The following is a 25,745-nucleotide window of genomic DNA, read 5'->3' as shown; positions in this document are numbered from 1 at the left end:
CCTTTTTCTTCTCTTGTGTTTCCCACTTAGAGAAGTTCCTTTAGCATTTGTTGTAGAGCTGGTTTGGTGGTGCTGAATTCTCTTAGCTTTTGCTTGTCTGTAAAGCTTTTGATTTCTCCATTGAATCTGAATGAGATGCTTGCCGGATAGAGTAATCTTGGTTGTAGTTTCTTCCCTTTCATCACTTTAAATATATCATGCCACGCCCTTCTGGCTTGTAGAGTTTCTGCTGAGAAATCAGCTAGTTCCGTGGTATGTTATTTGTCATTTTTCCCTTGTTACTTTTAATAATTTTCTTTGTCTTTAATTTTTGTCAGTTTGCTTACTCTGTGTCTCAGTTTGTTTCTCCTTGGGGTTATCCTGGACTTCCTGGACTTTGGTGGCTATTTCCTTTCCATGTTAGGAAGTTTTCGACTATAATGTCTTCCAATATTTTCTTGGGTCCTTTCCCTCTCTCTTCTCCTTCTGGGACCCCTATAATGTGAATGTTGGTGTTTTTAATGTTGTCCCAGAGGTCTCTTAGGCTGTCTTCATTTCTTTTAATTCTTTTTTCTTTATTCTGTTCCACAACAGTGAATTCCACCATTCTGTCTTCCAGGTCACTTATCCGTTCTTCTGCCTCAGTTATTCTGCTATTGATTCCTTCTAGTGTATTTTTCATTTGTAGTGTATTTCATTTGTTCTTTAATTCTTCTAGGTGTTTGTTCTTTACTTCTTCTAGGTCTTTGTTGAACATTTCTTGCCTCTCCTCGAACTTTGCCTCCATTCTTTTTCCAAGGTCCTGGATCATCTTCACTATCATTATTCTGAATTCTTTTCCTGGAAGGTTGCCTATCTCCACTTCATATAGTTGTTTTTCTGGGGTTTTATCTTATTCCTTCATCTGGTACATAGTCCTCTGTCTTTTCTTTTTGTCTGTCTTTCCGTGAATGTGGTTTTCTTTCCACAGGCTGCAGAATTGTAGTTCTTCTTGCTTCTGCTGCCAAGGCATAATGTTTAAAACCTGCAAATATAATTATTCCCTTCTCCTTTTAAAACTCACTCTCTCCCCTCCCTCATTGCCTGAAATTCAATTTGAGACTCAGTAACCTAGTATTAAAGCTAGAAGGCTTTAATTAGCTGAGTTTCCTGCATTCACCCATAGCTCCAGACGTTCTAAATGACTTACAATTTCCTGGGCGTGTTTATTCCTTTTCTCAAATTATTCCTTCTATCCTGTTCACTTGTTGAACTCCTGCCACTCAAACTGTAATGTTGTTATGAAAGATAATAGATCAGTTTCCTAACACCCTTGCAAGTTCAAGTTGTGAGGTGGTGCATACTTGAGGCAAAATAACACTCTCTATTATCTAGGGCCTTGGCCCAGTATTCTCAGTGCAATCCCTTATTGAATAGAATGGGACCACCTGTAAACTTAAGCGTGTCTTTTACCTCTCCACACTAGAAGCTGGCCAGATGGCCTCCTTGTACCCTTTCCTTTGGTTTACACCTTCATCTGAGCCCTACCAGGCTAATGACATTGCAAGGCATGGAAATGTAAGCTCAAGAATAAGGACTCTATTTTTTGCTATGGTTGAGGGAAAAATTGGCTTTGCCTTTCCTTTTTTCTCTAGAGTCCAACCTGTTCCTGCTAGATCTTTAAGATTGGTATATAAGAGTGTAAGTCGGAGGGAGAGAGAAGAGACCTCAGGCTTATCTGATCATACCAGCTACATGGGAGGGAAGAGAGAGAATACAATTTCAGAGGAAAGCACTGTTACAACAGGAATTTTCTAATAAAAATCAGACCACTATGAGTAAATTTGCATCGTTGGGCAAAAATGAGAAGGACTATGCAGATGCTTTCAATTCAGCAATGACTGTTAGGCTGAGATTTCAATCTGAATTGAAAATATGCTGAAGAGTGGTCAGTATAAGTGAGAATGCTTAAATATAAAGGGCATTGGTTGAAGGAAGAGAAAGGAAACAACATTTATTAAGGACCTATTAATGTTACCCCATTTTAATCTTTATAAGAACTCTAGGAAGGAAATGATATTGTTAGCATGTAATGGATGGGAAAACAGACCCAGCAGTTAATTGACCTAAGGTTGTATTGCTAGTAAGTTGCTATACTGTCTCCATTTTATCTTGTTACCTTCAGAACTTCTATTTACTGTATGGAGATCCATATTTGATGAATGACTAGGTGAATATAACCTGTGAATATATAAATTTAATAAAAACTGATTCTTATCCCCACTGGGTCCCCTCTTCTGCTGATTCTCACAGGGATAAGGTTAGAGCTTATTTGAATTCTTGAATATGCTCTTGTGTTCTATATTTTAGGACCAGTGATAAAAGGAGAAACTTGGCTAAACAAAAAGCTGAGGCTCAAAGGAGGCTTTATGGTCAAAATTCAATCAAAAGGCTTTTACCGGGTTCCTCAGACTCAGAACAGCAGAGACATCAGTTGGAGAGGCGGAAAGAAGAGTTGGTATGAAAAATTTAACAATGTACCTGCAATTTGAATTGCATAATTCATGTCAGGTTTTATTTGTAAAATTTCTTCATTTCTAGAAGGAGAGACTTGCTCAGGTACGGAAGCAGATCTCAAAAGAAGAACATGAAAATCGACACATGGGGAATTACAGGTAACTGTGCTTTTGTTTTTTAATAGATTGAAGAAGTGAAGTGTCAAAACAGAAGTGCCTGCATTTTTTAACTTTTAAGCTTATTTTAAGCACTGTTTATTTCATTCTGAGAAAGTGCTTTTTGTTTAACTTATTTCCAGAAAGAAAAGATAGTTAGCAAGTAGATGGTTCAGACTTGGGGAGAGCTTCTGGGGGGGTTGTATGAAGTCTTTTCCGGCTGATGTTATCATGTGACCTTATTTAATTATAATATACTGTTTTGAAAAAGTCAGATTTCAGGTCTCTTAGTACTCTTTCTGTCAGTTCAGAGTGGTTGCTGTACTTTGTTTTAAGTTCAAATATATCAGGAACCAGGCAAATAGTGAAAATGTTTGGAGGAGGCAGGTATGAGACAATAGAAAGGGGTTTGGACTGTACAGAACTGGACCTCCTCCACAGTATCACCTTTGACAGGAGAAAAGGGGACCCCCTAAGCTCTTTGTGTTCTTGGAAAGACAACCCCTCCTCCCAAGCTTTGACACTGACTCAGCAGAATTAGGAGGATTTGACGTCATAGAGCTTCCCGCATTCCTGGTAAGATGTTCTTTCCAGCCTTAACGCTATCAACAGTGATGATGAGAACACATTCCTCTCACCCTACGTCTACCTAATCTCTCCACCAGAGAGACAAATTCCACCACCCCTCAAAAGATCATTAGGATTAATCCCTACATTCTTGTATACATCAATAATTACACTGAGTCTATAACTTCTCAAATTATCCCTCATCACCTAAATTCTCTCCAGTAAAGTTCTATATTTCTCAATATGCCCAATTGCGATTCTTCTTCAACCACCTCCCCTTGACCAAACCTTTATACTGTGCCTTCTGGAACTGCATTATTTAATGATAATTCTCTAGATAAACTTCAATTTGTATTGGTAACAAATGAAAATGTATGGATTTCTTGTAACTATATTCATCTTTATTTCTAGCACCTAGTAAAGTGACTGACAGAGTAGATGGTCAAGAATTATCTATGTAGTTGACCTTAACTCTTGTGCTATGATAGCTTTTTTTAAACAAGCTGGTTTATCTGATTTTATTGTAGGCGAATTTATCCTCCTGAAGATAAAACACTACTTGAGAAGTATGAAAATTTATTGGCTGTTGCCTTTCAGACCTTCCTTTCAGGAAGAGCAGCTTCATTCCAGCGAGAGATGAATAATCCTTTGAAAAGGATGAAGGTAAAGGACTGAATGTTTTTAAAGAAAAAAAAGAATAAAGCCACACAATATGTCTTTATAAACAACCCATCTTAGTTCCACATATAAAAACATTTTACTTTTAAGATGCACTTTCCTTCCATTTTAACAGTTGGGAATGTTTCATAACCAACCAAATGATTTCATAAATAAGATGTTTTTAACAAGACAAGTTAAGCAGTAGAGAATGTTGATATTATGTTGTAATCTATTGTAATACATGTTTTATTACAGTTATGTATACATAACTGAATAAAAAAATAGATTGAAATAACCTAGTGGTTTGTGATGTTCTCATTGTTTGAGAATGAGATATAACTATGAGTTACATAGTTAACAATATAGTTAACTATGTAACTATATTGTTACATAGTTAGATTGTAACTAACGTTATACAATAATTTTTTCCTGATACTGCATAGACCTGCATATGAGAAGTAATTGAAACACACACACAGAGTAATCTATTTGCCTTACTAAAATGTCTGTTAGTTATCTTTTGCAGTATAATAAGCCATTGCATTTATTTGCTCATTATTCCTCAGTCTTGGCTGGGCTCAGTTGAGTGGTTCTTCTGCTGAGCTAGCTTGGAGTGAATCATATATTTGCATTTATCAACTCAACTGGGGATGGAAATCCAAGAAGGCTTCACTCCTGTGTCTGGTGCATCAGATGAGATAGCTGGAACATCTGGGGAGCAGGCTGGGTGTCTCTTTCTCTCTACATGACCATGTAAGGAGGGTAACTGGATCTCTTAATACGATAGCTCAGGGTTCCAAAATGGAGCATTTCAAGAGGACAAGCCCAGAGTGCAGGGACTAATCTAGCCTCTGCTAGTGTCATACTTGCTAATGTTCCATTGGACAAATAAGTTTTTATTTGTTGTCTAAACAGTCAATGCTCTTTAATATTTTTCTAAGTATTCATATTTACTCACATACTTACCCTTTCTTGTGTTCTTCATTCCATCACACAGACCTATTAAAATTGTCTATATTTTATATTACTGGAAATCTCCCTAGAGTGTGATACCTCCAGTATCTTGGATACCCTGTTATACTGAGTGATTCAAAAATCATGACAAAGTTTATTATAGATAGATTTTGCTATGGTCTTTTCACTAAAATTCTGCAACAGGAGGATATAAAGCCATTTTCAAGCTGGCGAGGCCTAAGGGACAGAAGCAGAGTAATACTGTATACCCCAATGCTCTTTTCCTTTAAATTTCCCTCTTTTGACATATGCAAGTATTTCCACCATTAGAATTATGTTCTGTGGTCTTTTTGTTTTTCCTGACCCAGACAGTGAGAGACCTTTGTTCATTTTCCTCTACCTGTTCTATAATGTCATTTCTCTCTCCTCTAGATGCAGCCTCTGTTCCATCTTCCCATCACTCTGCTCCTAGAAATCCTAAGGATTCTGGAGCCAGATAGACCTACATTCAAATTCCAGCTCCCCCACATGTTAATTTTGTAAACTTACATTAAACTATTTGATCAATCAGATCACTAAAATAGTAGTATTAAAATTATACTTGACAGGTTGTGAAAATAAAATTGAGGTTAATTAGTCTGTTTAACGTACCTTGGCACATAATAAATAGGCTTCAAGTCTCACTTTGATTCTTCAAAATCTAGTTTTAATGTCACCACTTTGCCTGCCCCCTTCCATTGATCTAGGAGCCTCTTCTTATATAACACTCACACAGTCTTCATTACTGTTGTTTTATAATGAGTGTCAAAACTAGGTAGTGTGAGTCCTCAAATTTATTCTTTTTAAAACTCTTCTGGCTTTTCTAGGTCCTTTTATGCTTTCATACAAATTTTAGAATCAGTTTGATTCTAAATTTTGATTAATTTTTTTAATTACAAAAAAAGGCTGCTGGGATTTTAATTCGGACTGAGGAATCTACAGAACAATTTCTGGGGAATTAACAATACTGAGTCTTCCGATCCATTAATATGTCATATTTCTCCATGTACTTGGATCTTTAATAACTCTGCTCAGTTGGTAGTTTTCAGTTTATAGTTTTTGCACATCTTTCTTTAAATTTATTTTTAAGTATTTGATGTTTGTGCTGCTGTTGCTGGTAATATTGTTTGTAAATTTTTTTATTTTTAATTTGTTGCCAGGATGTAAACACCTGATTATTTTTGTATATTACCCTTATATCTAGCATTTTTATATATTGCATTTTTACTAACTGCATTTCAAATTATTTTTTGATTTTTATTTTGGTTACTTAGAAGTTTGTTGCTTAATTTCCATACATTTAAAAAGTTCTAGTTTTATTTTTGGTAAAGTTTCTAGTTTAGTTCATTGGTGTTAGAAAACATATTCTGATTTCAGTCTTGTAAAATAAATTGAGACTTGCTTTAACTCAATATGGTACTTATATTAGTGAATGTCCAAGTCTACTTGAAAATAATGTGTACACTACAGGCGATGGTTATAGAGTTTTATTTATTTATTTTTTTATATTTATTTATTTATTTAATTAATTTTTTTGGCTGCGGTGGGTCTTAGTTGCAGCACGTGGGTCTTCATTGAGGCATGCGGGATCTTTCGTTGCAGCGCGGGTTCTTTGTTGCAGTGCGTGAGCTTCTCTCTAGTTCTAGTTTTCCATCCATGCCTCTATCCTCCTATTCTACTACATACTCAACTAAAATTGCTATTGGAAAGACCCAGCAGGCGAAGAGAACCAGCTCTGTGGGGCTCTTCTAGATGTCTCAGTAGCCCATGTGACCTTTGAAAACTCCATTGGATTCTATTTACCCCCACAGAATCTCTCTATTGTAGACCTAATCTCTGCTCATCTGCGTCCAGACCTGACAAATGAACATAAAGTAGAAAGTGGCCACTTATCTCTGCTCCCCTAGGGAGAACTTTTCCCTCTCTGGTATAATTCTTTTTACACTACTTTTATCCACAGCTTTCTAATGTCTTAAAATATACGATTATTTGGTTTATCATCTTTTTTTAGCTCTTATGATGAAAATGCTGTCTATATGACCTTCTTTCTCCTAAGCAGAAGCAGAACTCCTTACTTTTTAACTGTCTTGTGCTGCTGTCTTTGGAATCCTTTGTAGGATTATTGTTTAATCAAACTTTATGTTAAGAGTCTTTTGATATTTTAATAGCTAAATCTTAGATTGGGATGAAGAGTAACCTATTTTACAGATTTCCATTGCTCAGTGAGATTTCTAGTTTCTCTAAAACCCTTTTTTAAAAAAAAGAAACACAGATATAAATCATAAATATATAAATGAAGTTGTGATATTTTTATAGGTTGAATAAATAACTCAATGAAAGCAGTTAACTCTACCTCATTTAGTAAAGCTGTTGTACTCCTATTGCTCTGGTTTGCTCAACATCCACTTGGGTGTATGTTTTTATAACTTTACCCTTTGACTTCAAAGTGACTCTAGAAGAGCATGAGAAAAGGTGTTAGGCCTATAGAGTGAAAACCTTTCATAAAGTTCTAAAGATACTCGTGTGCAAGAGTTAAAAATTTAAAAGTTTCATTAAATTGTGCCTATTACCTAAATACTAACATTAGATTGTTCTAAATGAAACTATTAGGCCAATCATCAGTGTTCTGTCTGCAGTTGTAATATTATTTTGCACTAATTGATACAGCAATGATTGATGAAATTGCGGTCTGGAAAAATTAGAGTGAACTTTTAGAAATTTTAAAGTGTCCAATAGGCTAATTTATTGAAATATTGTATTCTAAGATTTTAATAGTATACTAGAACATAAGGATATATTTGTTTATGATAATCAATACATAATAGATTTCAGCTAAGTATTATTTTTATTGCCAGGTTTTAGTGAAAGTTTCTTTAAGAGGGTTTGCCATGACCCTTTATTTCTCATTTGATCTGAGCAATCTTTGTTAAATACTTTTCGGAATCCTTGTTGTACACAAGATTAATAATCTTTTAATTAATTCTGGAATCCATTAGTGATCACGATTTTAATTAAATATTTTTTAAGGAGGAAGATATTTTGGATCTTCTGGAACAATGTGAAATTGATGACGAAAAGTTGATGGGCAAAACTGCCAAGTCTCGAGGACCAAAGGTGCAGTACCTTTATCTTCCTTAATATCAGAGTAGACTCTACTAAGGACAGTTGATTTTCCCTTCGTATTTCTCACTGTGAGAATGACTGATGCCACTTTCAAGGAACTCTGTGGACTGTGTTTCCAGTGAAGATAGAATTGGGAAGATCATGCTTTCTTATACTCAGGAGAAGCTTTGTTTTGTTTTGATAGTTTTCCTCATTTTCTGACTCTTTCCCTCATCTAGTGAAAGCCCTGTGAGTCAGGGCCAAGCAGCACCTAGAACTGGTACCCTCATTCTATACTCAGTATTATGTTTTCCTATCTCCAAACATATAATTATCAGAGACGTGTAGCATTATAGATCAGGCAAGTCATGACTCCAGAGATCCCAATGGGGAGCCCCATCTTTTGATGGCACGGTAATATTGAAATTTTGTAAGGAAAAATAGTTACAGTTTCTAGGAAGACATAGAAAGCTGTCATACTGGCAAAAATAGACAGGTGTTTGCTTTACCTTCATCTGCTCTGTGGTGATGACATCCACATGTTCTTTTGTTATATGTCAAAGTCCTTGCTAGTAGAGTAGGGAAGAGTTGAATTTGTAAAGTCTTGGAAAGTTTTTTCATTCTGCTTTTTTTCACTTTACATTTCAGCAATACTGAACTATTACTATGTCTTCACATACATCATGCTCTGTCATGCTTTCATGCTTTTTCTATACACCTGGAAGGCTTGCCTATTAAAAGAATAATTGATTCATTGCTTGATTGACTAGAGACCCCCCTCCTAATCCAGCTGAACCATTGCTGCTTTTGTGAAATCTTCCCTCATTCTCCTAGTTGGACTTAGATCTTCTGTCCCCTCCTTCTATTGCTGTACCACAAGTGACACTTTTATAGAGCAGCTGTCACAAATAATTGTTTGCATGCTTGCCTTAGTATGAGCTTATAAGTTCCTTGAGGATAGGAGGTATATTTCATCTTTACATCTCTAGCACCTAGCACAGCATCTGGCACTTAGCAGGTTCTCAAAACCATTAATTAAATTTGTTGAATGTGTCCACAAGGACCTCACTGACTAGTGGAAGGGCAGATAGGTGAACCAAAAACCAGGGTATATTGTGGCAAGTACTGTAATTAAGGGAGTGGGAAGTGCTACAGCAACATAGAAAAGAAAGGGATTGGTAGATTATGGATGGCTTCATAAAGGCAGTGCCATTTGAATTGAACATTAAAGGCAAAGACATGGAGGTATGATGCTGCCTAGGGTGTTGGAGAAATGACAAGGAATTTGGTATGACTCAGGTGGAAGATTCTTGGAGAGTAAATTGGTGCAAGATGAACCTGGTAAAAGATACATATCTGATGAAGACCAGAGACCTTGAATGTCAGGCACTGTTCTTCTGAATTATGTATTCTATACCAAAGAACTGTAGAAGATGTTGATAATTCCTTTGGAACAAATTTTTTTTAGAGTATCTGTAAAAGTGAATACCTTCGTGAGTTATTGCTTCATTTTGGAAAACATCGGAAAGTCTCTAAACTTTGTATATTAATTATTTAGCAATTTGGCAAACCAGATATGAGGCAACCTGGGGGCACAATATTCATGGCAGATTGGCAAATGCAAAGGCTCTAAGTCAGTCTTCTACGGTCTTATATTTTCCTTTGCTTCATCAAATAAGGCTTATCATCCAAATAAAAATAAAACCTCCTAGAGGGCAGAATTCACACTGTGTATTTTTCAACCCCTCTTATTCCAGGCAAATAGTAGGAACTAACAATGTATTCGTTGAAATGAAATGAATTGGTTAGTTCCTATAGTTATTAACACCAGAAATATTTTGAAGTGTTGAAAACTGCATAATCAGTCTGAAGTAAAAGTATTTTTATAACTTCTAACCTTAGGTATACTGAGGGTCTGGAGTGAGCCAAACTTCAAAGCAGCCTTTCCTGTTTAGAGGGTTGTTATCACATGTCAAACACTGATTTCCAGCGTCTTTACTGGTAGAATAATTGAAGGTTATCAAGGTTAAATTAAACTTGGGAGAAATAACTTTTCACTTATTTGAGAATCTAAGAAGTAGTAATTAGCTATGTAAATAATATCACATAACGTATTAGTATTGTTCTTCAGCCAAGTGCTAGGTACTTGGTATTTGTTTTATTATTCTTTATGCCATTTATATATATTTTAATATATGAGCCAGTTCATAATACAATTGGACATAAAAATAAATGGTATGGTTTGCGTCAGAATTCAACACCGGTTTACAAATTCCAGTTTGTAGTTACGGCACTGTTTGGAGTTTATGTTGCTGTGACTTCTTATTACTTATTGCTTTAACAGTGTATTGGTTAACAAATCCCAAATGCATATATGACACAAAGGTTCAACTATCCGTTTCCCTTTGTGATTCTTTATAGGATCGAGTAACTCATTATGTAGTCAAGCTCCTTAAGAAACTTTAAAGCTGTTTGCCTACTTGAAGGAAGGCACTACTAGCAAGCCTGATTGTGCCACTGTTTCTTCTGGGTATGCTAGACTTCTGAAGAAACATCCTTCCTCTAGAATTCATATTCCCTAAGACTATCAAAATGTTTGATGATTGTGTTACTGGTAAATGTTTTTATGCATATCTCTTTGAACATTGTTAGTGCTCAGTAAATATTAGACTATCAAAAGGAGAACATATTTTTAAACACAAGTTGGTACCTTAGTGTATTAAACTACTTCCCTGCTTTGGTTATTTTTCATCCTTTGCTAAGACAGTAACTTTAAGAACATGATGCTTTGGCTTACTATGTATTCCAGGCACTTTGTGAAATGCTAGTTCTTTCTTTATCTTTCATCCTACACTGTTACATGAGAGGATATACCTTATTTCAGTGAAATCTCAGGGTAACCAAGGATTTCATTATGGTATATGCTAACATCAAAGCATTTTTGTTTGAATTAACAGAGAACAAGAAACTAGTATACAACTGCAGGAACCTCCCGCAGGAGGAATAAGAGGCATGTGGCATGTGTAATTGTCTCTTAAAATGACTAAGTTACAAAACTGTCGTGCTCTTGGTTGTACACATTCTTTCTGAAGTGAAGATGTCCCACTTTCCTTATCTTTTATTCCTTCAGCTGGCATCATTGGAAACACATTGATTGGGAGATTCAGAGACAAGTGATTCTGATGGAGATATTGGAACATGATAGCCTGCCGTTTTAAATCTTTACAGATTTACCCTTCTACATGGCACTTATCCTCTAAAAAATTTATGCCATACTGATTTTTACATTATATCCCTTTATGAAAATGTAGTGTGGGCAATGGAATGTAATGTTGCTCCATTATGGCCAGATCCTATGTAACAGAGGTAGGAATCCTCCAAGAAAAGCTGTGAGTTGGTGCATGGCCAATTTGGAAAGTGGATAATTAACTAAAAATTTTTATTTCTAAAAATGTCCAAAGAGAAATTAGACATGTGAGGAATACCTTGCTTCTTGTTGCATATTATCTGAGGGTATCATAGGTTCATAGGCTCTGTTTTAAGATGTGGCCTACTTTATTGATAGTGGATTATTTTACTTATAGTGGTTTATCTGGCTGCTGCTTCCTTATTTTATTTTACTTTTGCCTTTCTTGCCCCTCCTTCCCCTCCTTATCTCCTCTCTCTCTCTCTCTCTCTCTCTCTCTCTCAAGTGAACACACACACACAAATACACATTTGTTGAGTGATTTTGAACATTAGGGATACAACAGAGGTATACCTCTGAGTCTTAATGAGTAATGAGTAATCATTCTGCATGGAATGAAGAAGAGCTATGTTTGATTTTTATGTTTTTATCTCAAATGCTTTTTTCTTTATTTTGTTATTCTTTGTGGATATTTTGGTCCTTTATTTGAATCGTGCATAAACAGCATTTTCCTCATCATGACTGAACTATATTATTTAAGAAATAATATTTCACAGAAACAGAACAATTAGTGGATAGCATTAGAGCAGTGGTACTTTGGGGGGATTTTTTAGGCTTAAGTGAAAAGCAGTAATCATAAGTGGGAAATTAAAAGTAGTAACTAATCATGTGAATGAGCCTTTTTGAATTCTAACAAAATATCACATTTCCTTCCATTTTAGCCTCTGTCTTCCATGCCCGAGAGTACTGAGATAACAAAAAGACAGAAGTACTACAGCAGTGACAGCAGCTATGGTAGTAGCAGCAGCTCTTCAGAATCAGAAGAAAATGAAAAAGAAGAGTACCAAAATAAGAAAAGAGAAAAGCAAGTTACCTATAATCTTAAACAGTCCAACAACTACAGATTAATCCAACCATCCAGTAAGTTGATTTCTTCTAATTTAGTTGTTATGTGAAAAATTATGGAACTGAAATTACTGAACTCAATAAAAAGACTTTGGGCCAGATGAACCCTTGTGTGTGAGGAGACCTGGATTCTATCCCACTTCCTTCTCCAACCAGACCTTGATTAGGTCTGGATCCCACAGATCCCCTTTTCGGGGTCTGCAAATAGAAAACAAAGGAGTTGACTTAAGGATCTCTACAGTCCATTCTTCTATATTTCAAAGTTTTTGTTAAGTCCTAGATTTCTGCAGAATTGTATAAAATGTGCCTCATGGTTGATCTGATGACTGCATTCTCTTTTAAGCCCAAATATTCTCTCATTGCATTCCCCACTCTGGCACTCATTTTGTTTCATATTCTCGCCTGTTTTTAAAAATGTGTGTATCTCCCTAGGCATTTGACTTGAATGTATCTGTGAGCCACACAATTGTGAAATAGTTGGAAGTTTTGTTCCCTCCCATTTTCGTCACGGGTAAGCACTTCAGTCAGGGCTTCGGTGTATAGGAAGGAAGTATTGAGGAGAGGAACCAACCAGCTTCTCTGTCTCCTTCCTTTCCTGCTGCCTTTTTCCTCTTTCCTCTTTTATTCCTTTTCCCATTTTCTCTCTCTTCCATTCTCCTGTCTTTCATTCCTTCTTCAATCCCAAATGTCCACTATTGTGTCTGTTATTCTTCTTTCATCCCCAGATGTCCAGTGTGGTACTGCTGTTGCCCAGGCTCAGTCGGTTACCCCTTCCTGATGGCTGCCTCCAAAGCAGGACTTTTCTTAACCTCTGTTTCTCATCTCGCTGTTTGCCTTGTCCTCCCTCGTCCTAGGGCTCCACAAAGGGACCGGTCCAATCATGCGATAAACACATTTCTGAGCCTTTGTTTCTCTATTTCCAGCAATGGTTTAATAGTTACCTGATAATATGTATGTTTTAAACCTGGCCTTCCAGACTTATGAGAAAATGCATAAGGAATGCAGACCTAATAGTTGAAGATTTTTAATATTCTTTCTTTTACTTCCAAATTATTCCATAAAGATACGTGCTAAAGTTCCTGTCTTTGAGAGCTTATGTGTTTGGAGGGGAAATAATGTATTATGTTCCATTTAATTTGTTTATTTACTCCTTTAATATATGTTTATTGAGCACCTGTTCCAGAGTTTGTAAGCTATTTTATCTATTATTTCCCTTTTTCTTAAAGACTCCTTAAGTACTTTCAGTGCATCTCTGTGTAAATATGGCTCTGTTTCTCTTTTGGAAGCTGACATTGTTCTGCCCAGATTTTGTCAGTTTTGGAGCCCCTTTCCTATTGGCTAATGTGTGTATCCTTAACAGCAGGAACTGACAGAGGATAAGGGTAGCGGTGAGAAAAAAATTGCTAGGACTCCTATAGCTCTGAGATTCTTCTTTCTTCTCAGACCAATACGTTAATAAATTGAGATCAGACAAAGAGTGTACTAGAAATGTTTTTAAGTATAAATTCACATTTTAAAGCTAATCTATTTCAATTAATATCTTTTTCCTTATTGGTTATTTGTTTTTCTAGTCATTAAGAATTGCAGCAAGGGTTTCAATTTGTTTTATATTCCCTTTTTAATCTTACATTAAGGAAGGAATGTTTTAACCACAAACACTCCTTGAGTTTTCTCTACAAAGGGATGTTGATAACCGAGGACAAAAATCCAGATTATGTACAATGCTTTCTGTTGTAGATAGTTAATTTAGGCAATTTAAACTTGTTACAGTACCAAAGGATACATTTAGATTTGATATATGGCAGTCCTACGCAAAACTATATGAAGTATTTTTTTCTCAGATAATTTGTGTATGCAAGTTTCAACCATTTTTTGTTAATCTACCTAAGTATCATTGGCATGTCTAGCTATTTAGTTATTCTGTCTGAATTCTAGTGTAGGCAGAGGAAAAAATGGAAATCTCTGGTGACTCAAGAGAAAGGATATTTCTTTCTGCAGCTATGATCAGATTATATATGTCCAAACCCATCATCGTAAGCCCTTGAAGAGAGCAGGGCCAAGGTGTGGGTATTAGTACATGCTTATGGGTATTTCTTAGTAGAAGATTGACCAGTGTTATGTACCCCACACAGCCCTTTTTAGAAGCACCATTCTTTAAAAAAATTGTATGACTTTCAGGTTCAGAAGGAGGTTAATAGTTGGAACAAATGGAAGGTTTTTTTTTTTTTTTTAACATCTTTTATAGCTTGAATGAGCATACTTTTTTGGTCCTCTCCAGAACCAAAAGAGGACTGTTAGACTTATCATCAATTCAAAATATTCTTTAGAAACACTTCCCTAAATATAAGGTTCATGTCCATTGCCTTTATAAAGGTTTAAATTTTTTTCAACAGCTAATGAAGAGAAATATTTGGGTATTCAACCTGCCTTCATGTGAGTTTTATTAAATTATTTAATTAATGAAGAGTGATTGGTATATTTCCCAAGCAGAGAGAGAGAATATACAACAGAGGGTATATAGAATATATGTACTAAAAAAGATATAAATGTTGATAATATTGAGTGATATTCTATTTCTCTGTGTCAGGAATTAAAATTTACCTGGAATAGTTGGTTCTCTTTTTTAAATGTTCTCAATATGCCCTGAGGAAGATGTTCTATGGTTTTCCCTAGTTGTTCTGATAACAACCCTTTGATCCAGACATTTTTCTTCACTTAAATCTTTTACTGTAGGAATGTAAATCTAATTTTTAAAATCCTTCTATCCTGTGAATAAGAAGACTTATCTGTCTAGTACTACTCTTATAATAACCAGTTACATATTTAAACTTCATTAGGGCAATCTTTGTTTTTCTTCTGTTTTATTATCATTATTTTATTCTCATGGGCCCTAAATTTTATAACATCCATTTATCCTGGCCATTCTATAGACTCCTATCCATTTCCCCCTATGAATCCTGCTGTAAAATATTCTATTTCTAACCTCTACACAGATTCTAATAAGTGACCAGTCTAGTCCGAAGATAGTAGGTGGCATCATGACATTATAGAAAGAGGGAGGTTGCTGCCATTAAATCAGGGTTTAAATCTGAACTTGGTAACTTTCTTGTCATGTGACCTTGAGAAGTTTCTTTCTCTGAGTCTCCAGGTGATGGAGATTTGTACTTCAGAGGGTTTCTGTGAGAACAAAAATAAAAGTGAAACACCTAGCATGATGCCTGGTTTATAGAAGGTGCTCCATACATGTTAGCGTTCCTTTCTTTTGTTCCTTTTATGTCATGTTTTGAGAATAGAACGTTAAAGTACCGTATAAGTATTATTCTCATGATAGCCATTCTTTATACATGACAGGGGTTCTGCACCAAGTTCACTGCTTAAATTGAAGAATTAACTTCAAACTCATATTCTCATGATGATGCCTATGCCTTGACATTTACTGCCATCCTGCTAATTATCACTTTGTATAGATCCAATACAGTGGAGAACTTCTAGTAACTCTGCTACTGTGCGATCCCTCCTCTCCATCATCCATAGGCTCCATAAGGCGTTCAGTCAGTTGCCCTCGGTCCATCTCTTCTCAATCACCATCCATTGCAGACAACCGCCCCTTTTCTGCTCAACAAGTGATATCATCATCCCGGTCAGCTTCAGGGTCTCGGTCTCATTCTTTAAACCGTGCTTCCTCCTACATGAGACATCTGCCTCAAAGTAATGATGCCAGCTCTACTGACTCTCCGATGGTAAGTCTTCTGTTTTGCTCCCCTGAGATTAGCGCTGTACTTAGTATTTAAGTGGCAAAGAGATTAGCTGGGAGGAGGACAGATTGAACTTCAGATCCTTTCTATAACTCAACTCATGGTCTCCTGGAATTTGGGTTTATTCATCTTTCTTCACCTATAACTGAGTATGGACTCTTAAAAGGCAGACTTCACTGTATCACAGAACTTGAGGATGAACACTGAGAATAGTATTTTATTTTCCATTTGCTGATGGAGTAGGATAATTTTGTTGAAAATCATCTGAGTAAATATGTGATTTTGCAGTTTACTGTACAGTATATCTGTAAATTAGGGGAAATTTGTTGTATGGAAAATTTTCCTTAATGGGACTATTGATTAATAGTTTAAAAAAATAAACTATTGGTAAATTATCCTTAGAGCACTGAAGTACAGCATTGTTTATAATGTTTTCTGTATATTAAGTTAACATATAGTATTAGTTATATATATATATGTGTATGTGTGTGTATGTGTGTGTGTGTGTATATATATATATATATATATATATATATATATATTTATAACTTAGCATAAATCCCAGAGATTCAGTATTGAGGAAGTCAATGAATTTATTTTGCAACCAGGCTTACTTGTAAATGCTCAAATAGATATCTCCATGTACCTTCACATAGACCAGGGACTTATTTAATTTGTTTATTTAATGTGGAAGTTGCTTCCAAAGGGAAGAGTCTGAAGAATATAAGTGAATGAGTTGCACTGGGTAACAATGAATGCTTTTTTTTCTAATCAAGAATTGCCTAAGGTATATGTAGAAAATTAAACTGACCAGGAAGTCTTTTTTAAACACTTGTATTTTTGTTTTAGTACTTTGAGCTACATAAAATACAACTGTGTGGAAGTGTGAAAGACACTCTTGGGAAATCATACCCTTTTAATCCTAAGATTTTAATGCTAAGAATAAATGTAACAACATTATTTTCTTCCTTTTATATTGTTATTTTTTCAATTAAAAGTGCATCATTTTTACCTAGAAATATCTTTCAGATTATAGTGGCACAATGAAATAAGACCCCCTCCAAATATCTGTATTCTTTCAAATTTAAGAGTGAGTCTTTGCGGCAACTGAGACCAAAAGAACAAGAAGACGATCTAACAAGTCAGACCTTATTTGTTCTCAAGGACATGAAGATCCGGTTTCCAGGAAAATCAGATGCAGAATCATTACTTCTGATAGAAGATGTGAGTATTTGATGTATATAAAATACCAAGGAGCTCATACCTTTTTATTCTGCTTCTTAAAATTTATTGCTTGATGGCATTATCCTCAATGACATAGTAAACTTAATTGATGTTCTTTTCAACCTCCACAAGCTTTAGAAGATACAGGGATTATTTTAATTGTTATGATTCATGAGCAATGAGATCACATTTATAATCAGCAATGCAAAATATCTTTTAGTGTATAGTCTTTTTTTTTTTTTTTTTTTTTTTTTGCGGTACGGGGGCCTCTCACTGTTGTGGCCTCTCCCGTTGTGGAGCACAGGCTCCGGACGCGCAGGCTCAGTGGCCATGGCTCACGGGCCTAGCCACTCCGCGGCATGTGGGATCTTCCTAGACCGGGGCACGAACCCGTGTCCCCTGCATTGGCAGGTGGACTCTCAACCACTGTGCCACCAGGAAAGCCCGTATAGTCCTATTTTAATGATGCTTCATCAAGTGAAAATAATTAGTGTTAAATAATTATTGTTCTTAATGATTAAAGACACATCAAGTTAAGCCTGCTTCTATAACGATTTAGAAAGATCTAATATGGAATGAGGTAATAAGGAAAAAAATGGGGCCATAGGCATAAAGTGTCAAGAATATTTGAATGTGACACCTTGCATGGTGTTAGTCAAATTTTGAAATGGCTTATGTTGTGTGTGTTTTCTTGTTAGACAAGCATTTGCACCACCCATTGTAACGTTCTAAAATGTCAGAGTCCTAAAATTCACATTAAAGTCAATGACTTACTCCTAATTTAGAAAGAAGGTCCAAGTTATTCGAATATTTTTGGTGAAAGAGCATTTCTTCACTCAGAGTTCTATTTCTTCATTCAAGCATTCTTTTCAAATTGTTATTCTTAGATAATTCCTCAGAATAGAACGTTGTTTTCTGGTTTCCCTTTTTTGTTGTTTTTTTTTTTTTTATCCAGAGGAGAAGGCACCATCTAGTGGCCAGTTGTAGGATAAAAACCACAGCCATACATTTGGCTTTTTTCACTTTTTAGCTTTACTTTAGACCTGTCTAAAGCGCTGTCTAGAAACAAAACAAACAAAAAACAATAATAAAAACTTTCTTAGTTAACCAATCAATAATGGCAATTTTGTATTTTGTATTCATAACATAGTTATAACCAAAATCCCCAAATATTATGCATTGCATTTGTTACATATTTTTTAAAAAGTGAAATGGTATCTTGTTTGCAAATGAGGTTCTATCTGTTACATCAGGGGAAAAGGAAGAAAAATGAACATTAGTTATAAAGCATTATGCTAGACATACTTTTATTTACATATGTTATTTTATTCAATAAAGTAGGACGTCTTTGTACCAGACATTTTATTTCTATTTCTTAGAGATATAAATTATGTAATACCTTTCTGAATCAGCTAGATGAAAAATTAGATAATCTGAGAGTAGAACTAATATTTGTGGCTACTGTGATTGTTCTATAAAGACATGGATATAGGCTTATATAATTGATAAAAGATATTAATAATTATACAAGACATTAGATTATTTATTATATGTTTACTTATGCAGCAACTATTTTAATCTGTTTATTATAATGTATATAACTAGAATATATATTCAGAAATTTTGCAGATTTGCACAAAAAACAAAACAGGGGGATAATGGAATCCTAATTAAATATAGGCTATCTTCTAATGTGTTATTCAATATTTTGTTACTGTGAATGATGTTGTAAATACAGTTCTTGGAATTAAAATGAAAAATCGATGTTTTGGGCTTCTTCCCAAACCTTATATTCCTGAAGACATTTGACTTTCAATCATTAGAGATTGTGTGCTTTTTACAGCAAAAAGAGAAAAGGTTTAAATTCAGATGGCTTCTTTATCTTACATTAAAAGTCTTTTCGCACGTCTTTTTATGAAAGTAGACATTCTTTATTGCAAATAGTATTATAGTGCTTTCATTTCACAAATTAATTAGATAAAATTTCTTAATGTTTCTCCTCCAAAACAGATGATTGATAACTGGAAGTATCATAAAACAAAAGTGGCTTCATATTGGCTCATAAAATTGGACTCTGTAAAACAACGAAAAGTGAGTAATGAATACCCAAAAACAGGTTTGCTCTTTTGGATTATGTATTAAGCTAGGATCATTAAGCCACATTCATAATCAAACTATATAAATGCTCATCTGCTTACTCATTTCCTCAACAAATATTTATTGTGTATCTACTATGTTTCAGGCACTGTTCTAGCTTCTGAGGATAAACAAGTAGATTAAAAACAGATTCCTTGGTCTCATAGAGCTTATATTCTAGTTAAGGTGTTTGACAATAAACCAATATATACTAGAATGTAAGGTAGTATTAAGTACTATGAAGAAAAATAAATCAGGATTAAAAAATTGAGAGAAGGTGATGTAAATGAAATGAGAAAAATACTATGCAGACATCTGTAGGTACAATGCATCAGGCAGAGGGAAGAGCAGATACAGAGGCCCTGGGGTAGAAGTTAGCTTGATGTATCCATGAGACAGGAGACACCATTTATTTCCTCATGTACAGGATAGTTGGTTTTTGCTGGTTAAGAGTGAGTGATGTGGAGGTGACAGTTGGATAGATAAGCAGGGGTCAGATCACAACTTTACAGACCATGGACAGTCTTTGGGTTTTATTCCAAGTGATGAAAAACCACTGGAAAATTTTGAGCAGAGGAGTTACATAGTCTGTTTTATAATTTAGAAGGTTCATGAGAGCTACTTGTGAAGAATAGAACTAGGGGAGAGGGAATGTGGCAGAACAGAAGTAGAGACCAGGTAGAAGGTTTTTAGAGTAACTGAGGCAAGAGCTAATGGTTGTTTAGCTAGGGTGGTAACTGAATTGGGTGGATGCTGGAGAAAGAGCAGGGCTTTGTTGTTCCTTTTGTTTTGTTTTACTTTGATTTTGGTTTTGGTTTTGGACCTGCTAAGATTGATATATTGGTTAGACATCCAACTGAAGATATTGAGTGTGTAGTTTTTTAGTTCAGAGCTAAGGTTGCATATGGAGATACAAAATTTAAGGGTCACTAGGATATTTAAGCCTTGGGACTAGATGAGATTACCTAGAGAGTAAGTGTGGTTAGAAAAGAGAAGAGTTTTGAGGACTGAGCCCTGGGCCACTTCTATGTATAGAAATCAGAGAGATGGGCGGAGGGATTAATCTAAGGGGACTGAGAAGGAGCAGCCAGTAAAGTATGAAAATCCATGGGAACTTGGGGTCCTTGAGACCAAGTAAAGAAATTATTTCAGGGATGGAGCGATCAACTGAGTCAGATGTTGCTGATAGGAGTTATAAGATGAACACCAAGACCTGACTGTTGTTTTTGACAACTTGGAGGTTAATGGTTACCTGATCATAACAAATTCAGGGGAATGGTGGGGAGTAAAACTTGAATGGAGTAGGTTCAAGAAATGGGAAAAAGCACAGATAGTCCAGGCACTTTCTCAAGGAATTTTGCTATAGTGGGGAAAGTTAAATGTGGTGGTAGCTGGAGAGAGATGTGGGTTAAGGACAAGGTTTTTTTTTTTTTTTTTTTTTTTTTAAGATGAAGCTATTTACACTTGTTAGTTGCTGATGAGAATGATCTAGAAGAGACGAATGGTACAGGAAAGAGAGGTGATAGAAAATCCTCGAAGTAAGTAAGCTGGGAAGGTTTGTCCTAACCAGGAGCACTTATTCTAATAGGAGGGAAGGTAGAGTCTGTGGCATTGTGGTGGGAAGATGTGAAGGTTTTCCTCCAATGGGGAGGGGCTTTGGAGATTTGCAGAGACAGTACAACATCTCAGAGAGTAGGAGAGAGGAGTGGCCAGCAGCCCGAGGGGCCCATAGATGCATTGCAACATTATCTGGGGGGAGATGTACTATTTTAGTAGCTTTAGTGAAGCTGTTGTATTCCTAAATAGTGCAAACTATTACTTCCCCTTTCTAGGATTTATTGCTAGTAAGCTGAAAGTTGACACTGATCAAATAATGACTTTGAAATTATGTACTTTCCTCTGAGTAAACTGAACTCATTATTAAGCATTAACTCATTGAACAAAGGACAACTTAGTGTCCTGTCATGTGCCAAACACTGTGCTGCTGTTGAGGAGGGTGTAACAAAGCTGGTAACAGAAGTAGATTGAAAACATACTGTAAGCCCAGAACTCCTGTTTGTCAAGTCACTAACTGTGGCCTTATTCATTAAAATAAGGACCTCTTAGTGGAATTGGAACCCTGAATCTTTCCAAGTCCGTGTACTTTTTGTAACCTAGAAGATAGAAGAGTTTAGCTAAATTGGTAATTAAAACAAAATAGATAACCCAGAAACAGATTAAAATACTTATAAGATATTAATACTTGATAAATGTGACATTTCAAATCAGTGGAGTAAAGATAATTTTTCCCCTAAATGATACTGAAACAATTGACTACCTATTTGTAAGAAAATTAAGTTGGAGCATTACCTCTCACCATATGCAGAAATAAATTTCAGATAGATGATAGTTTTATATGTAAAAAAATATTAAAAGTTTAAAAGAAAATACAGAAAGCTATGTTTATAATCTTAGAATGAAGAAACAACTTCATAAGGAAGACTTAGGTTTTAGAACCCAGAAATCATAAAGGAGAAGAACGACAGATTTGATGACATAAAAACTTAACGGATGGCAAAAGGTGTCTTAAACCAGGTTAAAAGGCAGAAGTGGTGAGGAGAATTGGGTGGCAGGGGAAAGGGGTGGATGTTGAAGAGGACAGATGTTTGCAGCACATAAAACACAAAGTAGCACAAGTAAACCAATACTTCCTACCGATCAATCATCAGAAGACATACTATCTTGTAAAGTTAATAAATAAAATGGAAAAGCATATAAAAAAGCCATGAAAAGATAATTTATGGATCTTCAAAGAGCCAATTAACATGTAACTAGATCTTGTCCTCACTAATGCTGAAGGAAAAGCAAGTAAAAAACATATCAGGGACCCGGAGGAAGATGGCGGAAGAGTAAGACCCGGAGATAACCTTACTCCCCACAGATACATCAGAAATTCATCTACACGTGGAACAAATCCTACAGAACACCTACTGAACGCTGACAGAAGACCTCAGACCCCCCAAAAGGCAAGAAACTCCCCACATACCTGGGTAGGACAAAAGAAAAAAAGAATAAACAGAGACAATAGGATAGGGACGGAACCTGCACCAGTGGGAGGGAGCCGTGAAGGAGGGAAGGTTTCTACACACTACAAGCCCCTTCGCGGGCGGAGACTGCAGGTGGCGGAGGGGGAAAGCTTCGGAGTAGCGGAGGAGAGCACAGCAACAGGGGTGTGGAGGGCAAAGCGGAGAGATTCCGGCACAGAGGATCGGTGCCCTCAGGCACACACCAGCCCGAGAGGCTTGTCTGCTCGGCCGCCGGGGCAGGCGGGGCTGGGAGCTGAGGCTCGCGTATCGGCTTTCAGTCGGAGCGCAGGGAGAGGACTGGGGCTGGCGGCAGGAAGAGAGCCTGAAGGGGTTAGTGCACCACGGCTAGCCCGGAGGGAGTCCGGGGAAAGGGTCTGGAGCTACCGAAGAGGCAAGAGACTTTTTTCCCTTTTGTTTCCTGGTGCGAGAGGAGAGGGCATTAAGAGGGCTGCTTTGGGAAGCGCCGGAGACAGGCGCGAGCCGCGGGTAAGGCGCGGACCTCGGAGACGGGCGTGGGACGCTGGGGCTGCCGCCGCCTCCGCCGCCGCCGCCGCCGCCGCGGGGCCTGTGTGAGAGCGCGGGTCACTGTCCGCCCCGCCTTCCGGGGGGCCTGTGCACCCTGCCACTGCCGGGGTCCCGGAACCCGGGGACGGCTTTCCCGGGAAAGCGCACGGAGCGCCTCGGTCTGGTGCAACGTCACGCCGGCCTCTGCCGCCGCAGGCTCGCCCCACACTGCGCGCCCCTCCCTCCCCTCTGCCTGAGTGAGCCAGAGCCCCCGAATCAGCGGCTCCTTTAAACCCGTCCTGTCGGAGCGAAGAACGGACGCCCTCCGGCGACCTACGCGCAGAGGCGGGGCCAGGTCCAAGGCTGAGACCCGGGAGTTGTGAGAGCAGAGACAGGGAAATCTCTCAGTGCAGCCTCGGAGGCAGCGGATTAAAGCTCCACGGTCCATTTGATGTGCCCTGCGTCTGTGGAGTGCATGAATGGACAGCGAATCATCCCAAATTGAGGAAGTGGACTTTGAGGACAAGATTTAAGACTTTCCCCCCTTTTTCCTCTTTTTACAACGAATTATCCCAAATTAAGGAGGTGGACTTAGCAAGATTTCAGACTTCTCGCCCTTTTCCTCTTTTTACAACGAATTATCCCAAATCGAGGAGGTGGACTTGGAGAGCAAGATTTTTGATTTTTCCCCCTGCTCTCTTTTTGTGAATGTGTATGTGTAATCTTCTGTGTAAGATTCTCTCTGTATAGCTTTGCTTCCACCATATGTCCCAGGGTTCTATCGGTCCGTGTTTTTTTTCAATAATTACTTTTTAATTTTAATAACGCTACTATATTTCATACTTTATTCTATTTTTACTTTACCTGCTCTTTCTTTTTTTCCTACCTTCCCTTCCTCCCTCCCTCCCTCCACTCCTCCTTTCCTTCTTTCTTTTTCTTTCCTCCCTCCCTCCCATCCTTCTTATTTCCACTTTCTTTTTCTTTCATTCCTCCCTCCCTCCCTCCTTTCTTTCCTTCTTTCTTTCCATCCTTCCTCCCTCCCTCCCTCCTTTCTTTCCTTCTTCCTTCCTTCCTTCCTTTCTCACCTTCTTCCTTTCTTTCCCTCTCTCTTTCTTTCTTCTACTAATTCTTTCTTTCTACTTTTTCTCCCTGTTATTCTGAGCCGGGTGGATGAAAGGCTGTTGGTGCTGCAGCCAGGAGTCAGTGCTGTGCCTCTGAAGTGGGAGAGCCAACTTCAGGACACGGGTCCAAAAGAGACCTCCCAGCTCCACATAATATCAAGCAGCGAAAATCTCCCAGAGATCTCCATCTCAACACCAGCACCCAGCTTCACTCAACGACCAGCAACCTACAGTGCTGGTCACCCTATGCCAAGCAACTAGCAAGGCAGGAACACAACACCACCCATTAGCAGAGAGGCTACATAAAAACATAATAAGGCCATAGGCACCCCAAAACACACCACCAGACGTGGACCTGTCCACCAGAAAGACAAGATCGAGCCTCAACCACCAGGACACAGGCATTAGTCCCCCCCACCAGGAAGCCTACACAACCTACTGAAACAACCTTAGCCACTGGGGACAGACACCAAAAACAACGGGAACTACAAATCTGCAGCTTGCAAAAAGGAGACCCCAAACACAGTAACATAAGCAAAATGAGAAGACAGAAAAACACAGCAGGTGAAGGAGCAAGATAAAAACCTACCAGACCTAACAAATGAAGAGGTAATAGGCAGTCTACCTGAAAAAGAATTCAGAATAATGATAGTAAAGATGATCCAAGATTCTATTTCCAAGATCCAAAATCTTGGAAATAGAATAGACAAAATGCAAGAAAAAGTTAACAAGGACCTAGAAGAACTAAAGATGAATCAAGCATCGATTAAAAACACAATAAATGAAATGAAAAATACTCTAGATGGGATCAATAGCAGAATAACTGAGGCAGAAGAACGGATAAGTGAGGTGGAAGATAAAATAGTGGAAATAACTGATGCAGAGAAAAATAAAGAAAAAAGAATGAAAAGAATAGAGGACAGTCTCAGAGACCTCTGGGACAACATTAAACGCACCAACATTCGAATTATAGGGGTTCCAGAAGAAGAAGAGAAAAAGAAAGGGACTGAGAAAATATTTGAAGAGATTATAGTTGAAAACTTCCCTAATATGGGAAAGGAAATAGTTAATCAAGTCCAGGAGGCACAGAGAGTCCCATACAGAATAAATCCAAGGAGAAATACGCCAAGACACATATTAATCAAACTGTCAAAAATTAAACACAAAGAAATCATATTAAAAGCAGCAAGGGAAAAACAACAAATAACACACAAAGGAATCCCCATCAGGTTAACAGCTGATCTCTCAGCAGAAACTCTACAAGCCAGAAGGGAGTGGCAGGACATAATTAAAGTGATGAAGGAGAGAAATCTGCAACCAAGATTACTCTATCCAGCAAGGATCTCATTCAGATTTGATGGAGAAATTAAAAGCTTTACAGACAAGCAAAAGCTGAGAGAGTTCAGCACCACCAAACCAGCTTTACAACAAATGCTAAAGGAACTTCTCTAGGCAAGAAACACAACAGAAGGACTATACCTACAATAACGAACCCAAAGCAATTAAGGAAATGGGAATAGGAACATACATATCAATAATTACCTTAAATGTAAATGGACTAAATGCTCCCACCAAAAGACACAGATTGGCTGAATGGATACAAAAAGAAGACCCATATATATGCTGTCTACAAGAGACTCACTTCAGACCTAGAGACACATACAGATTGAACATAA

At 37.2% G+C, this 25,745-nt stretch overlaps 1 protein-coding gene across 2 annotated transcripts in view; it reads left to right on the top strand.

Moving 5' to 3' along the window:
* The window catches only part of TTLL7 (tubulin tyrosine ligase like 7), a gene marked incomplete at both ends in the record, with an annotated part of 106,349 nt that overhangs the window by 48,581 nt on the left and 32,023 nt on the right, over positions 1-25,745 (top strand). For both annotated transcript variants that reach the window (XM_079696566.1, XM_079696565.1), the window contains 8 exons: positions 2,329-2,476; positions 2,560-2,633; positions 3,725-3,860; positions 7,878-7,964; positions 12,081-12,279; positions 15,799-16,004; positions 17,109-17,243; positions 19,254-19,334. In XM_079696566.1, the coding sequence (XP_079552692.1) occupies positions 2,329-2,476; positions 2,560-2,633; positions 3,725-3,860; positions 7,878-7,964; positions 12,081-12,279; positions 15,799-16,004; positions 17,109-17,243; positions 19,254-19,334 (1,066 nt within the window). The remainder of the gene's footprint in view (positions 1-2,328; positions 2,477-2,559; positions 2,634-3,724; positions 3,861-7,877; positions 7,965-12,080; positions 12,280-15,798; positions 16,005-17,108; positions 17,244-19,253; positions 19,335-25,745) is intronic.

The sequence above is a fragment of the Hyperoodon ampullatus genome (assembly GCF_949752795.1).
Source record: "Hyperoodon ampullatus genome assembly, chromosome: 2".
In the NCBI taxonomy this organism is placed as follows: domain Eukaryota; kingdom Metazoa; phylum Chordata; class Mammalia; order Artiodactyla; family Ziphiidae; genus Hyperoodon; species Hyperoodon ampullatus.
This window is presented reverse-complemented; position numbering and strand designations above follow the sequence as displayed.